The sequence below is a fragment of the Lepidochelys kempii genome, chromosome 16 (assembly GCF_965140285.1).
Source record: "Lepidochelys kempii isolate rLepKem1 chromosome 16, rLepKem1.hap1, whole genome shotgun sequence".
Classification (NCBI taxonomy): Eukaryota; Metazoa; Chordata; order Testudines; family Cheloniidae; genus Lepidochelys; species Lepidochelys kempii.
In genome coordinates this window covers 28,815,879-28,830,943 of record NC_136395.1, presented here as the reverse complement: position 1 = coordinate 28,830,943, position 15,065 = coordinate 28,815,879, and the positions used below count along the sequence as shown (strand labels likewise).

Genomic DNA, 15,065 nt, shown 5'->3' with positions numbered 1-15,065 from the left:
CTAGATACTCTGCCTGAGACAACTGAGATAGTTGGTACTATCTCTATTTTACAAATGAGGAACTGAAGAACAGTGAGGTTAAGTCCAAAATTGTGAGGTGTCCACCAATTTGGGACATCCAACTTGAGATGTCTAGGGCATGATTTTTTCAGAACACTTAGTATTTGTATAGCATTTTATACATTCAAAGCATAGCTCCAATGAACTTTAGCTGTACTTAGGTAATAGGTCCCACCACTTGGTGTCAGGGTGGGAGATGAGGATGGGGAAATGAAGTGTGTGAAGCACGAGTGTGTACAGTTGTTCCCTCGGCGCAGTTTGAAACTGGATCGGCTGCAAGGCGCGCAGCTGGCTCGGAGTACAAAGGGAAGGAGGACGGGAAGGCTTACAGGGCAGGGGCTTGATGGAAATATCCAGAGGGCCTGGGGTGAGGGGTGGGCGGGGGGTGCCCTCTCGCAGGACCTGCTAGAAGTAGACCCAAGAAGTGGGCAATAAGGCTGCCTCCACCTCCTGAAGTGCGCGCCAGGGAATTTGAAGGGTGGAGAGCTCCAGGCGCCAACTCAGCACTATAGGAGAGTGATCTTATTGGGTGATGGGAAGTGTTAAAGGCCCCTCCCCCACTGCTAAAGACCCCTCCCACAGTCTGGGGAGGAGCTACTGAGCCCAGAACTCAACTAAAGTCGGGGGACAATGAAGAAAAGGGCAGAATCCACTGACGCAGAGAAGGAGCTCTGCCACACCCCGTAACCTCCCCGTTTTTTTAACTGAAGGGGTATTAATGGGCTTTACCTTGAATAGTCCCTTAGAATGTGTGTTAACTACTTCTGCTAAACAATCTGTTCCATCTTATATTTATCTGTAATGCTCTGAATACCTTTTCCAGACCTGAAGAAGAGCTCTGAATAACTTGAAAGCTTTTCTCTTTCACTAACAAAAGTTGGTCCAGTAAAATATATTACCACACCATCTTGTCTCTCTAACAAAAACTTAAATTTAAGACATTCCTGAAATGCAATCCTCTTGTAAATTAAAAAGAGCTATGATCCACATTAAACATTGATGTATTTATATTTTCAGATTTAATGTGAAGATGAAAACTCTGCAAGTTCACGGTGATCTTAGACACTATTACACCTTAAAATCCTTCACTACCTTTAATTTTTCTGAACAACAAACTAAGTGAACCACATGTTCAATATGTGGTTTGCTTCAAGTGCACTACGTTCCAGTTGGCTACTTGTCAGTCAGAAACAGCAAAGACTTCTTATTCAAAACTGAATATATTTCCACAGATACCACAACCCTGTTTTCACACCTACCTAAATAGGGAATAGTAGGGACCATCTTTAAGCTTCTGATGTACTCCCGTGTCCTCTTATAGTTATCTTCCTTAGACATTAAGTAGTCTAACTTCTCAAAGGTGGTCTTGTCTTTGCGATTTAGAAGCTAAAGAGAAGAGAAAGAAAAACAGTAAATACAAACTCAAGAGATAGTGTCACCCAGAAGACAGAAAAGCATACTACAAGGAGATTTGGTTAGATTTAAAACAAACAAACCAAAACTAGCATAATATTTGAAAGTTTTTTGCACATTAAAATAAAAGTATAGTTTCATTCTTAACTCTGAAGCTGTAGACAGATCTTTATAGTATTATTTATATATATTTTGTCAATCTATCATCTTTTATATACATTTTTACGTAAATGATAAAATGTTAACCTTAACATCATCTGTGTTAATTTTTTAAGGGTAATATGTAAAATGTTATAATCCAGACATTAACATTCTTTCCTAATTTACAGAATATTATATGCTCTTGATTTTGAAACTTAAAATAACTAATACTGAGAAAGGGCTCTCTCTCTATATGCAAGACACACCATTTCATCAGTGTCTCAAAAAAAGCACATCTATAAACGTTAACAGAGTTGCTAAAACCTTGGAAGAAAAAGTCTTAAAGTCTTAAAATAATTATATTTCTGGATAATCTTACTATTTGCTACATAATCTTGGCAAGTTACACAGAGTACAGCAAAACAGGTCAGAATAAGAGTCTGATGTCCTAAACTATGGAGGCATATATGTGTAATATACTGCATCAAAAATATTCATTCACTTTTAGCTGATTTTATATACCTGGCTAATATTTTTGAAGCCACAATTAAAAAGCCAGTTGGAGCTAGTATTGATGCATAAAAATTATGGTATTGCAGACTACTTAATATTGAGTTCTTACACTTGAATTTTAGGGTAAGAGAAAGATCTCATGTCCACAATGCTATCTGGACAGCTCCCTCCTAATATTCCAATTCTTGTTCCAGAAAGCTTAATAAAGGACTTTACAACTAATATTTTTACAATGCCAGGAGACTGGTCATAGTGATCAAGATTCCGATCCTGCAATGGATAACACATGAGTGGACTGCTTCACTAAAGCAGGAGAGCACAGTCAAGCCAGAGTGGGGCTCTGTGTGGCTGCAGCAGTCAAACTTGTAGTATCTTATTGCAAGCAGACAGGTTTCAAGATAAACCCTTTATTAAGAACGGAAACTATGTACTGAAATAAGGTAACAAAAATGCCTACTACTCTCTCAATATAACCTGTGACTGCCCTGTTCTAGGTTCCTTTGTTTCCACTCCCAAGCAGAAAGTACCTCACAGACACACCAGACTGTATGGGAAGTGTGGCATCTCTACATTTCTGGAGGAGTTACTCTATAGCCCAAACCTGTGCACTTTAAATTGAAGGATCAAGGCCTACGCAAGTTAAGAATGGTGCATACACAAGTTGAATATGAATAATGAAAAACTACACCAGTTGTCAGTGAGATTAAAAAAACTGGGGAAAATGGTAAACACAAATGAAAGGCTGCAACAGCTGGAGTTTTCTGAAATCACCTCTTTTCCCTTTTCACATTAAAAGGGATGTGAGTTTTATGAATATTCACTAAAGCTCTGATCCTACATTGCAATTCATGCCTATCAACTGTTGTACAGAGAAACATGGAGTTCTTAGGGCTCTGCGCGGATGCTTCAGTCTCCCTGGAGCAATCAAGACCTAATTCGATCTAGTGCAAAAGCTCACCACTTCCTAGCTGGCAAATTTCACTGATGTAGAAATATGCCAGCATTGTAGAATTTTACCATTTTTGTAGCTGAAATCAATTATAATGAAATTCCTTGCAGAATCTGTTTCTGATTTCACAAAAAATTCAGTGTGAGAACAAAAAACATTTTACTTTTAACAAATGTAGGAAAATAGTGATATGAGTAGTGTTAGCAGTATCAGCAATGGCAATCACAACAAAGATTGTGATGCAACAGCTTTCTAAAACATCAGAAACAACATCTTGTCTAAGGCAAAGGGAAGTTAATTTCTTCTTCCTTAGAGGATCACAATATCCCTTACTGATAGATTTCCGAAATAATGGCTTAACATTTTGCTTTCTAAATTAAACTGGGCATACATCATATATTTCATTTCTTATTTACCTAATGACATTCTGTCATTCATAGATACCTTGAAGGCAAATTTTAATGCACTAGTATATTTCACAAGGATACAAAATGTAAACTCTTAGAAACTTCTTTAAGTCTTAGTTCTGCAATCAGTTATGTATGTGCTTAGTTTCAAGGATGTGAGTAGTCCCATTGTTTAAGTTTCCCTGTTTGCACATACTTGGGACCGCTCATCACATAAAGTTAAGCTTGTACTTATGTTCTTTACTGGATCAGAGCCTCAATACCAAATCTTCATACCCTAGAAGAAGCATAGGCATTTTTCTTTTAAGCATTTTAATAAAATTATATTTTAATTTTTTGACAGTTTTAACTATATAATCAATTATTTCACAGTTCTGAACAGTTAACAGCTCACCCAGTATGGATCACATTAACTTTGAATGACATGACTCCCTCTTTATTTAATGTTGTGTATCATCTAATCCTGCTATATAAACATTCTGATTTACAGAATAATTTAGCTAAATTTATTTTACATAAAAGGCTAGATTAAATTCTATTTATCCATTTAAGGTACATTTTTATGGAAAATTTTGTCTGCAAGAAAATTTCTGAAGCTGGGGTTGATCAGTATGGGCATATTTCCAAATTACATGAAAACTAGAATATGTTCTACGATATTCTGAGTTTCTTATTTAATTTTAAATCAAGAATGTCCATACAATCTTTCAAGATGGTTTAACTAACCTGATTTAAAAGCACACATTAAACTAAACTAGTGTAACTCTGCTTCTCCTGGTCCAGCAACAAGTAAGAAGGAATAGGTGGGGAGGTGTCATGTCAAAATCTGCCATACATCCAAACATACCCGTTTTGTTATTAAGCAGATGTAAACGTCTCTGAACATGACGTACTCTGAAGTGAGTATATGCAGGGTGTGTGCACAGGTGCACTTGGCAACTGAAGTCTCCATGAGGCTCCTGCTTTCATCCAAACTTTGCCCTTAGTTTCAGTGAGTGTTTCACTTTCCCAAGTACACTGAAGCAGCGCTGGGTTCCTGCAATAATATGTGAGATTGAATCTGTTGTAGGAGTTGACCTGCAGGAATGTCCTATAATTCAGATCCCAAGTTCTTTCTCCTACACTGTGATTTATCTTTATCTGAACACTCACTGTCTAGCATAAGGGGCAGGGTAATACACAATGAGGTCTACAGAAGGTACATTTTGACTGGTATAGGGAACCCATCAAAATGTGCCTTCCTACAGTCTGAAGTGGGCACATCTTGACAGGTATAGGAATCATATCAAAATGTGTCCAAATTCTAGTTTTTATTCTAGCCAAAGGGCACATTTTTATCATTATGGGGAGCCCATCAACGTCTGCCCACAATCTAATTTTACCTCTGGTCTCAAGGAATGCACGTTTGAGGGGCATGAGGCAAACATAAATTTCATGCTTGATTCTAGAAAATATTCACATTAGGGACTCTTTAATCACATAAGACGTACCAGGGAAGCAAACTGGACTTCTTGTGTTAGTGAAAACTGATCAAATAAAAAATGAAAAACAGGATCAGGCCCTTGAATATTATCATTTAACCTGAGGAAACGTTCTGTACTATGTTTAAATAACAATTCACAATGAATCCTCAATTTTAGCAATGTATCTACTGCACACTGGAAAAGCCATGACTACATTACAGATAACGAATAAAGTATTTAAAATAATACTATTTTAAAACCATGTCATTTTTAATTCTAATCTAATATTTTTTTAAGGTCACACGTGTTTGGTACCGAAGATGAATGCACATCAAGTGCATCCCAGACACTTCAGAAAAGCCAGATTTGGAAAAAAAATATTCAAAATACTCTGAGCCCAATACATTCATCAAGTTATTTTCACTGAAAAAAAAAATTACTGACTTAGAACTACTAGCCATCTTCCTGACCCAGTCTGGCCGTTCTTATGTTCCTGGTCTGTTGATTTGATTGTGTCATTCCTCTCTTTGACGCTCTCCACCGTGTTTCCATCTGCCATTGCATGAGATTTAAATAATAGCTACCACTTTCAAGATTCTCTATGAATCTGCTCCTGCCGACTTATATTTCCCTGTTGTGCTTCACATGATACCCTGCCCCTTCCACACTGCCACCAATGTTATCCTTTCCTACCCAACCGTCATCTTCTTGAATAATCTCCTCCGTATCTTTTCATGTGGCCTCATATATTCTTCAAAACATGTGCAAGACCATTACTCTCTCTGCTTTTAGACGGTGTTCCCTACAGTGGATCATGCTGATTTGTTATTACTTTGTTATTTGTTATCCCTTTTGTTATTACCCTTTCCTGACCTCTCTGTCTATCCGAAGATTATCAGTTCCTTGGGGCAGAGACCGTCTCGTCTTGCATATCTGGAAAGTGTCCAGCATATCATGGGTACTACAATAAACAAAAGAAATAATAACTTGAGATATTTCTGTTTTGCTACATTTGTCCTAGAGGCTGTGAATGGAACCGTTTACCCAGCTAAATAACTTTGTATGAAAGAATTAGTGTGCTCAAAATGGGGGTTCAATCTCTGAGGTTTTTCTTTACAAAAAAAATTAAAAATCAGTGTACTTGCCCCATCCCCTCTTATGGGTACATTCAAGTTTTGTGATTCATACTCTTACATAATCTGAAAGGCAAACATTTGCCACTGAATTTATATGAACCAAAAACCAGGATAGTGGAAGTACTATATTCCTAAGCTCTCCTACAAACCAGAGAGTCTTGATATATGTTTGGACTATTCTATACATCTATAAGAAACAATACAAGAAAAAAACAGTAATTGTGGATTTGGCAACCATCCTCACGTGTTAGGACAGAGTCATGCCACAGGATACTACAAACTAAAAGATACAAACAAAACAATGTAAGAAGAAGTAGGATTATTTTAGGATACAGCAATTTTTTTTTTACCTAAAGTAGTAAAGTTTCCTTTTAATAAGGTTATTTAAAAACAAAAACGACCTCCCACTTTCCCCCCCCCAATTCCTAAAATGTAAAAATTATGTTTTGGATTGGCTCGTGTTCTCTGGACAGTACCTTTACTGAATATATAATTAGCTTTTTCTGTATGTATAATGGGTTGCATTAAGCATTTCATTTCAGAATTTTGGTTATTACATTATCAGCCTGGGGAGCCTGGTCCGTGAAGTGTGCCCCTGTTGTCTAATTAGTTAGTAGAGCAGGGGGGATGCACACTGTGTAATGTGTGCACTGAATGAGGCAACACCCCTTCACCTCATTCAATACATAATGTACAAATACAGTATACAATTTTAAAAATGCACTCGTGTGTGCTGTGAATGATACCGGGGTGTGAAGAAGCCTTGCCTTATTCCATGCACTCTGTATAAAAGGTCATTATTCAGCCAAATTAAAATCAATGTTTGTCAAAATAGTCAAAGGCACATCTCACTGAGGCTAGCGTTAGAAATCTTTTTACAATTGTAGAGTTTGTTTCTATGTTTTCAAATTTCCCATTCACATGAAAGTAGTTGACCTATTTTCCCCCTCAGACTTAATTAACTTTGGATATAGGCCAAGGCTAGAAAATATCAGCCCATGGGCAAAAGTTTTGAAAACATGTGAGTGATGGAAAACAGGGGCTAGAACAGAAATATTAACTGTAGGTGTCACTACTGGTTTAGTTGTGAAAACATTTATCTTGGCAAACATTCAATAAATTTATTTAAGATTTTGCATGCTTCCAGCACAGACCTTCTTCTAGCTGATGTACTATGATATGAGAGTTAAGCTGAAGATGTGGTAGATTTAGGACCAAACCCTGTAGTCAGAGAGAGGTGGAAGAAAAAAAGAAATGAGAAAAATGGCAGAGAAATACAAGATAGTTTTTGTCAGGCACATTTATCTACTCACCAGTAGATGTTATCTACTCATATTTATCTACTCATCAGACTTTTAAATCAGATTTGCCAAGGAGCATTAATAAACATTTGGAAACAATCACTTGGAGTAAGATGCATTAGTGATTCCTTTGGTATCATTACTTATCAGGAGCTAGCAGATGAAGATTTTTTTCAGACCTTTTTAAGGAGTATATTTTCAGTTTAAGTGTAGTTAACAATATTTGGAATCTTGAGGTTTATAATTAACCAACTGTGAAACTAAAACCTGGATGTAAGGTTCTCATTATGACGACAATGGACAAAAGAGCAAGTTTGTCCCTCTGGGATAATTTAACACAATTGCTCAAGATGATTTATGGGTGTGGCTGTTAAGTAGATGCCCAGAGACCCTGAGAACAGCTGGTTGGCTGGCTGGCCAATATGAGACAATAAGAAAACACATTAATAAGGAGGAGAACGTTACTCAGCTCATGCAGTAATGGAGGTTCTTCGAGATGTGTGTCCCTGTGGATGCTCCACTTTAGGTGTTGGTGCACCCCTGTGCCCATAGCCGGAGATTTAAGGTAGCAGTGCCCAGTTGGATCGTGTGAACCATAGAATCATAGAATATCAGGGTTGGAAGGGACCCCAGAAGGTCATCTAGTCCAACCCCCTGCTTGAAGCAGGACCAATTCCCAGTTAAATCATCCCAGCCAGGGCTTTGTCAAGCCTGACCTTAAAAACCTCTAAGGAAGGAGATTCTACCACCTCCCTAGGTAACGCATTCCAGTGTTTCACCACCCTCTTAGTGAAAAAGTTTTTCCTAATATCCAATCTAAACCTCCCCCACTGCAACTTGAGACCATTACTCCTCGTTCTGTCATCTGCTACCATTGAGAACAGTCTAGAACCATCCTCTTTGGAACCCCCTTTCAGGTAGTTGAAAGCAGCTATCAAATCCCCCCTCATTCTTCTCTTCTGCAGGCTAAACAATCCCAGCTCCCTCAGCCTCTCCTCATAAGTCATGTGTTCTAGACCCCTAATCATTTTTGTTGCCCTTCGCTGGACTCTCTCCAATTCTTCCACATCCTTCTTGTAGTGTGGGGCCCAAAACTGGACACAGTACTCCAGACGAGGCCTCACCAATGTCGAATAGAGGGGAACGATCACGTCCCTCGATCTGCTCGCTATGCCCCTACTTATACATGCCAAAATGCCATTGGCCTTCTTGGCAACAAGGGCACACTGCTGACTCATATCCAGCTTCTCGTCCACTGTCACCCCTAGGTCCTTTTCCGCAGAACTGCTGCCTAGCCATTCGGTCCCTAGTCTGTAGCTGTGCATTGGGTTCTTCCGTCCTAAGTGCAGGACCCTGCACTTATCCTTATTGAACCTCATCAGATTTCTTTTGGCCCAATCCTCCAATTTGTCTAGGTCCTTCTGTATCCTATCCCTGCCCTCCAGCGTATCTACCACTCCTCCCAGTTTAGTATCATCCGCGTGGTCCCTGTCTCGCGCTGCTTCAGGCAGTTAACTGGTGCTGTGTGACCAACCCCCAGTCTGTTCCTTCTCTACTGCAGAGTAAAGTGATAAAACTCCAAAGCAGAGGGGAGGAGGGAGCGTAGTGGATCTTGAAGAACCTCTGTTATGTTGATGGTTAAGTTGATGGTTGAGATGTAGTATTCGAGGGAGTGGACTGCCGTCTCCTCTACTTTCGACCCTGAGGGTTGTAGTATCTATTGAGTTGTGCAAATGGAGGGGGTTGTAATCGTTGAGGGACTTGATAACTGCCCTGTCATTTTTTGGTCTTAGGTGTGCGGATGCCCAAAGATTGCAATGTCACCCTCAAGTCCTTAAGAGTGTGCAACGACTCATCTGTTTTGTCCATGAAAAGTTTGGATCCCTTGAATGGTAAGTCCTCCACGGTCAACTGTACAAGCTTTGGGAATCCAGATAGGTGGAGCCACGAGGTTTGTCACGTAACAATGGCGGTTGCTATGGATATCGCAGCTGAATCAAGGGCAGCTTGTAATGCTGTTCTGGTTGTGGGTTGACCTTCTGTAATGAGCGATTTGTATCGTTCTTGTTTGTCATCTGGAATAAAGGCAGTCAATTCAGAGAGACGTGAGTAGTTATTCTGATTATACTTTGCCAATAAGGCCTCCTAGTTTGCAATTCTCAATTTTAAGGTCGCAGCAGAATATACGGCGTTGATCACCAATGAATTAGGTGTTGGATGTGAAAAAAGGAATTCAGAGCCGTTTGCAGGCATGTAGTATTTTTTATCAGAACTCTTACAGGTAGGTGGAATCATTGCAGGCATTTGCCATAGCAACTTCACAGGATACATCATTCAAGGGAAGGGGGATTTTAGAAAAGATCGAAGGGTGCAGTATGTCAACTAGCTTGTGTCGTGATTCCTGGACCTCTTCCAGGGAGATGTCCAGTGAAGTGGCAACTCTCTTGTAGAGGTCTTTAAATTGTTTTAAATCATCACCTCTGGTGGGAGGTGGGGCATAATAGTGTTCTTCGGTGAGGATGAGGAGAAATGGACTTCAGGGAAATTGTCTTGATCAGAGAATTCTCCTCCTCCTTTTGAGCCCCCTGTTCAGAGGTGCCAGGTAGGCCCTGTGGCGTCAAGAAAGGTGCTTGATGTGTGTCAGCTGTGGGAAGGCCAACAGGTATGTCCTGTTGTTGTAGATATGTAGCCCACGGGTTCCAAAAATGCCATTATGGTTGGAAGGGTACAGTGGGCAGCCGGGGTTTCCTGTACCAGGGTTTGTTCAGAAGGTTTCTCAGGTGGCTCATACATGGAGGGGCTTGCGTGGTATGAGCAGCCACAGGGGAGGAATGTAACGGTGGAGAATACCCCACATCCTCATCTCCTTCTTCATTCTCACTGGAGAATTGTGGAGCAGACAGAGGTGGAGAACTGGTTTGACTAAGTGCTGTGGGTACCGAGGTACTGTCGGTGCCGAGGATGGGGGACTCTGGTACCAACTAAACGGAGAGGTCTTTGTGGTGGAGGAATTGCTGTGATGTGCCCAGTATTGGTACAATTGGTGGGGCAGGAAATGGTACTGCATGTTGGAAACTGCTTGTCAGCCCCAGTGTGTGACTGAAGTGTGCGATGGCTGCACCAGGCGACAGCATTAGCATCCGAGTTATTGAAGTACTCGGTACTGATCGCTTTTTTGTGTTCAATGGTACTGCGGCATGGGGTTTCATTTTCCCCTTGGTGCCTGTGACCGAACTTGGCTGCTTGGGAGCTTTCAGTTTCTTGGTACCAACGGTGCCGGAGGGGCCTGCTGTTTCAGCCATTGACATAACCGGTGCAGTCGGTACCAGGAACGTTTGCTCGTGAGCAGAGCACCTTTTCTTGGTCAACTCCAAAGTCGGGGACATGGTATCCCCTTTTTTTGCTACCTTCTTGGTGGGTTGATCAGGAGCCCGTGCCATGGAGGAAGGGCCCTTTATCAGAGGCTGCCGATAGTGGTCGTACAGCGCCAGTTAACTGCCTAAAGTGGCGCAAGACATGTGAGACCCAACCGGGCACTGCTACCTTAAATCTCCGGCTATGGGCACAGGGGCACACCAACACCTAAAGTCTAGCACCCATAGGGACATCACTCGAAGAAGAATGGAAAATGAGCAATCATTTGAATTTTAAAAAACGAAAATCCGTAACTTGCAAACTCATGTGAGTAGTCACGTGTTGACAGACCATGACTTTCTACCGTTTACATTGTTTTCTCCCAAAATAATCAGATGGAAATGAGCTGAGCAACATATTAAGAGGTATAGTTGCAAATTTCTAGTGATACAGTATCCTTTTCCATTTAGGAATTCTCAGGAGAGCACTACATTTTCTATCCATCCAGTTTACAGTCTAACTTCTTACTTACGTTTTTTAAAAGTAACCCTGGTTTATGAGACATGGACTTTCTATCTTTGAAAACCTAGTTCAGGAGGGGCAGCACACAGAATGCAAAGATTAGAGAAAGCCAAAAAAGGAGATACTTGTAGCTACATTATTATTTAGTTTTAGACAGAAGCTTCAGAGTGTGGGATGAAAGCAGAGTTACCCTGTCCTACTAAAGTAGATATTTATTTAGATTTTGATAGTGAAGCATCCTAATGTGCTAACCAAGCTAATCAACCACTATTTTTAATGAAAATAGGAGTTTTAACAAAAATAAATACGATGGAAGTGGAAGTTGATGGACCAAGAGTATAATGAGATAAAAAATTGAATTCCAAAAAACTTTGAATGTCATCTTTATCTTCCAGCTGGGAGAGCTATCATCTGGGCCTGATCCAGATCCTACTAAAGTCAATGGAAGGACCATATAGTCATAGCGAATGAGGGGTAATATGTGGACAACTGGATTTGGAGGGTTCTGATCACGAGCAGATGAAAAATAGCTTTAGAATGGACAAAACAAGGAAATCACAGACAGCTTTATACTTTAAAAGAAAAGGAGTACTTGTGGCACCTTAGAGACTAACAAATTTATTCGAGCATAAGCTTTCATGAGCTATAGCTCACTTCATTGGATGCATTCAGTGGAAAATACAGTGGGGATATTTATATACACAGAGAACATGAAACAATGAGAGTTACCATACACACTGTAAGGAGAGTGATCACTTAAGGTGAGCTATTACCAGCAGGAGAGCGGCGGGGGGGGGGGGGGGGGAACCTTTTGTAGTGATAATCAAGGTGGGCCATTTCCAGCAGTTGACAAGAACGTCTGAGGAACAGTGGGGGTTGGGATAAATATGGGGAAATAGTTTTACTTTGTGTAATGACCCATCCACTCCCAGTCTCTATTCAAGCCTAAGTTAATTGTATCCAGTTTAAAATTAATTCCAATTCAGCAATCTCTCGTTGGAGTCTGTTTTTGAAGTTTTTTTTGTTGAAGAACTGCAACTTTTAGGTCTACTCCTTTTCTTTTTGAGAATACAGACTAACACGGCTGCTACTCTGAAACCTGTCCTTTATACTTTATCTACTAGTGAAATGAATGTTTATTAGAGCAACAACAACCTAAAATGAAACAATTCTGTTGAAAAAGCAGATGATCAAAATGCAACTCCAGGACCCAATCCTACTAAACTATAAAGAAAAGCAAGAAACTAGAAGATGACAGAAGAGCATTCAGAGAGAAAGTGTCTACAAAAGATGCAATACTTTGCAGGCAGCACTGCAACTAGTGAGGTGCAGTAGAAGGGAGTGAGGTTTACCAAAAGACTGTTGGTTCCCTTTGAATGCAGGAAGCAATTGCTGTCGCTGGCAAATAAACATCCTAATTTACAGGACACACAGTAGTAGGAAAAACTACTAGCAGGACACTGCCAAATTTATATTAGCCAGGTATTGTTCAGTATGTGATTAATTATTGCTGTACCTGTGAGCGCTGCAAAAAAAAGGAAAGATGGGTGAGACAGAAATGCATGCTAAGTGCCTCTGTTTGGTATATGATCCATTTACTAGGATTAGTAGGGACCATTTAATTTAAAGGGGTAGCTAGGACCACAGTGAGAATATGCAGTTTCTGATTATATAAAGAAAGATGTATATTTTGGTAGGAGAGCAGGTTTCACTGGCACACATTTTACCATAACAATAAGCCACAAGTTCTCTTCTTGGTTATAGTGATGGAACCCAGCCATTAATTTTAATAGGATTAAACGCATACAACAGAGTGGAGAGTTATTAATCAGTTTGTGGGGAAAGCACGGGTTAGGCAGTGCAGATTCTCATTGTGTTATACGAATGGAAAGGGATTAGTAGGAAGGTTTAAAGGAATATTAATAGTTATAAGTACACAATTGTAGACAAGCATCTCAAATACTGAGATAAGCCTGGCTATGTGTTATTCAAGTGAACAAACAACAGGGATGCTGAATGTCACTGAACTGTATTCACATGGGATAGAACCAAAGTTAGTAATAAGGTTGCTTCTTCAGTCCTGCCTATTGACTACATCATAGAAAATGTGACAAGCTTTCATGACAAAACATGAGTTGGGTCTTAAGAGGAGAAGCTATTGGTCTTCGTAATCAACTGCTGGAGGGTGTTCCACACACAAAGGGCAGCATAGAAGAAGATATAGGGGATGTTTGTGGGAGAAGATGACAATCATACAATACTGATATATTACTGGTAGAGGAGAGATGACACGGCAGTATGGCAAGTGACAAGACTGGACAGAGGAGAGTTAGGAAGAACCTTCAAGGTGAAAACAAGAAGCTTGAACTTGACTTGGAGAAACAACTAGAACCTGTGGAGGAATTCAAATATAGGTGTGATGCGGTCAGAGCAACAGACAAGGAAAATATTAGCAGTTGTATTTTGCACAGACCTATGGGGAGAGATGTAGATGTTAGGGAAGCTGGAAAGGAAGACATTACAGTAATTAAAATGGGAACTGACAGTAGCCCAGATGAGAGTTTTGGATGCCTGGGAAGAGAGAATGTTATCGAGGAAGATGCTGCAAGATTAGGCCTGACAGATGACCGTCTAGCTTCAGTCTCCAATTTGTTTCAAGTGATGATGATTCCACATCTTCCCCAGGCAACTTTTTCCACTAGCATTAAAATATGAAATGCTGATAGTCAAGTAAACATTGTTAATTTTAAAATCAAATACAATAAAATAAGCTATATTTTATTTAAATTAACAAAAATATGTCACGTGACTGATTCTAAGCAAAGAAGACTGTTTTGATTAGGGCTGTCAAGCAATTTATCGCGATTAATCACGCTGTTAAACAATAATATAAAGTACTATTTATATAAATATTTTGGATGTTTTCCACATTTTCAAATATAGTGATTTCAATTACAACACAGAATACAAAGTATACAGTGCTCATTTTATATTTATTTTTTATTATAAATATTTGCACTGTAAATATAAAATAAATAGTATTTTGCAATTCACTTAATACAAGTACTGTACTGCAATTTCTTTTATCATGAAAGTTGATATACAAATATAAAATTATGTACAAAAAATAACTGCATTCAAAAATAAAAATGTAAAACTTTAGCGCCTACATGTCTACTCAGTCCTACTTCTTGTTCAGTCAATAGCTCAGAGAAACAAGTTTGTTTAATCATAGAACCTCAGGGTTGGAAGGGACCTTAGGAGGTCATCTAGTCCAACCCCCTGCTCAAAGCAGGACCAACCCCCAGCTAATCATCCTTTACATTTGCAGGAGATAATGCTGCCCTCATCTTGTTTACAATGTCACCTGAAAGTGAAAACAGGTATTTGCATAGTACTGTTGTAGTCGGCAATGCAAGATATTTACGTGCCAGACGCGCAATGCAAATATTTACATGCCAGACACACTAAAGATTCATATGTCCCTTCATGCTTCAACTACCATTACAGAGGATGTGCGTCCATGCTGATGATGGGTTTTGCTCGATAATGATCCAAAGCAGTGCAGACCAACGCATGTTCATTTTTATCATCTGAGTCAGATGCCACCAGCAGTAGGTTGATTTTCATGGTTCAGATTCTATAGTTTCTGTATCGGAGTGTTGCTCTTTTAAGACTTCTGAATGCATGGTCCACACTCCGTCCTGATCAGATTTTGGAAGGCACTTCAGATTCTTAAATCTTGGGTCAAGTGCTGTAGCTATCTTTAGAAATCTCACATTGGTACCTTATTTACGTTTTACCAA

The 15,065-nt window shown here is 39.7% G+C and overlaps 1 protein-coding gene across 24 annotated transcripts in view; it reads right to left on the bottom strand.

Annotated features, from left to right (window-relative positions):
* RALGPS1 (Ral GEF with PH domain and SH3 binding motif 1) overlaps positions 1-15,065 on the bottom strand; it is a 400,445-nt gene that overhangs the window by 243,251 nt on the left and 142,129 nt on the right. For 15 of the 24 annotated variants that reach the window (XR_012155323.2, XM_073315016.2, XM_073315015.2 and 12 more), the window contains one exon: positions 1,320-1,446. Coding sequence is in view for 23 of the 24 variants with exons in the window: in XM_073315016.2 (XP_073171117.2) it covers positions 1,320-1,446 (127 nt within the window). In the remaining variant the exon portion in view is untranslated. The other 9 variants (XM_073315029.1, XM_073315025.1, XM_073315024.1 and 6 more) reach the window with 7 other exon arrangements.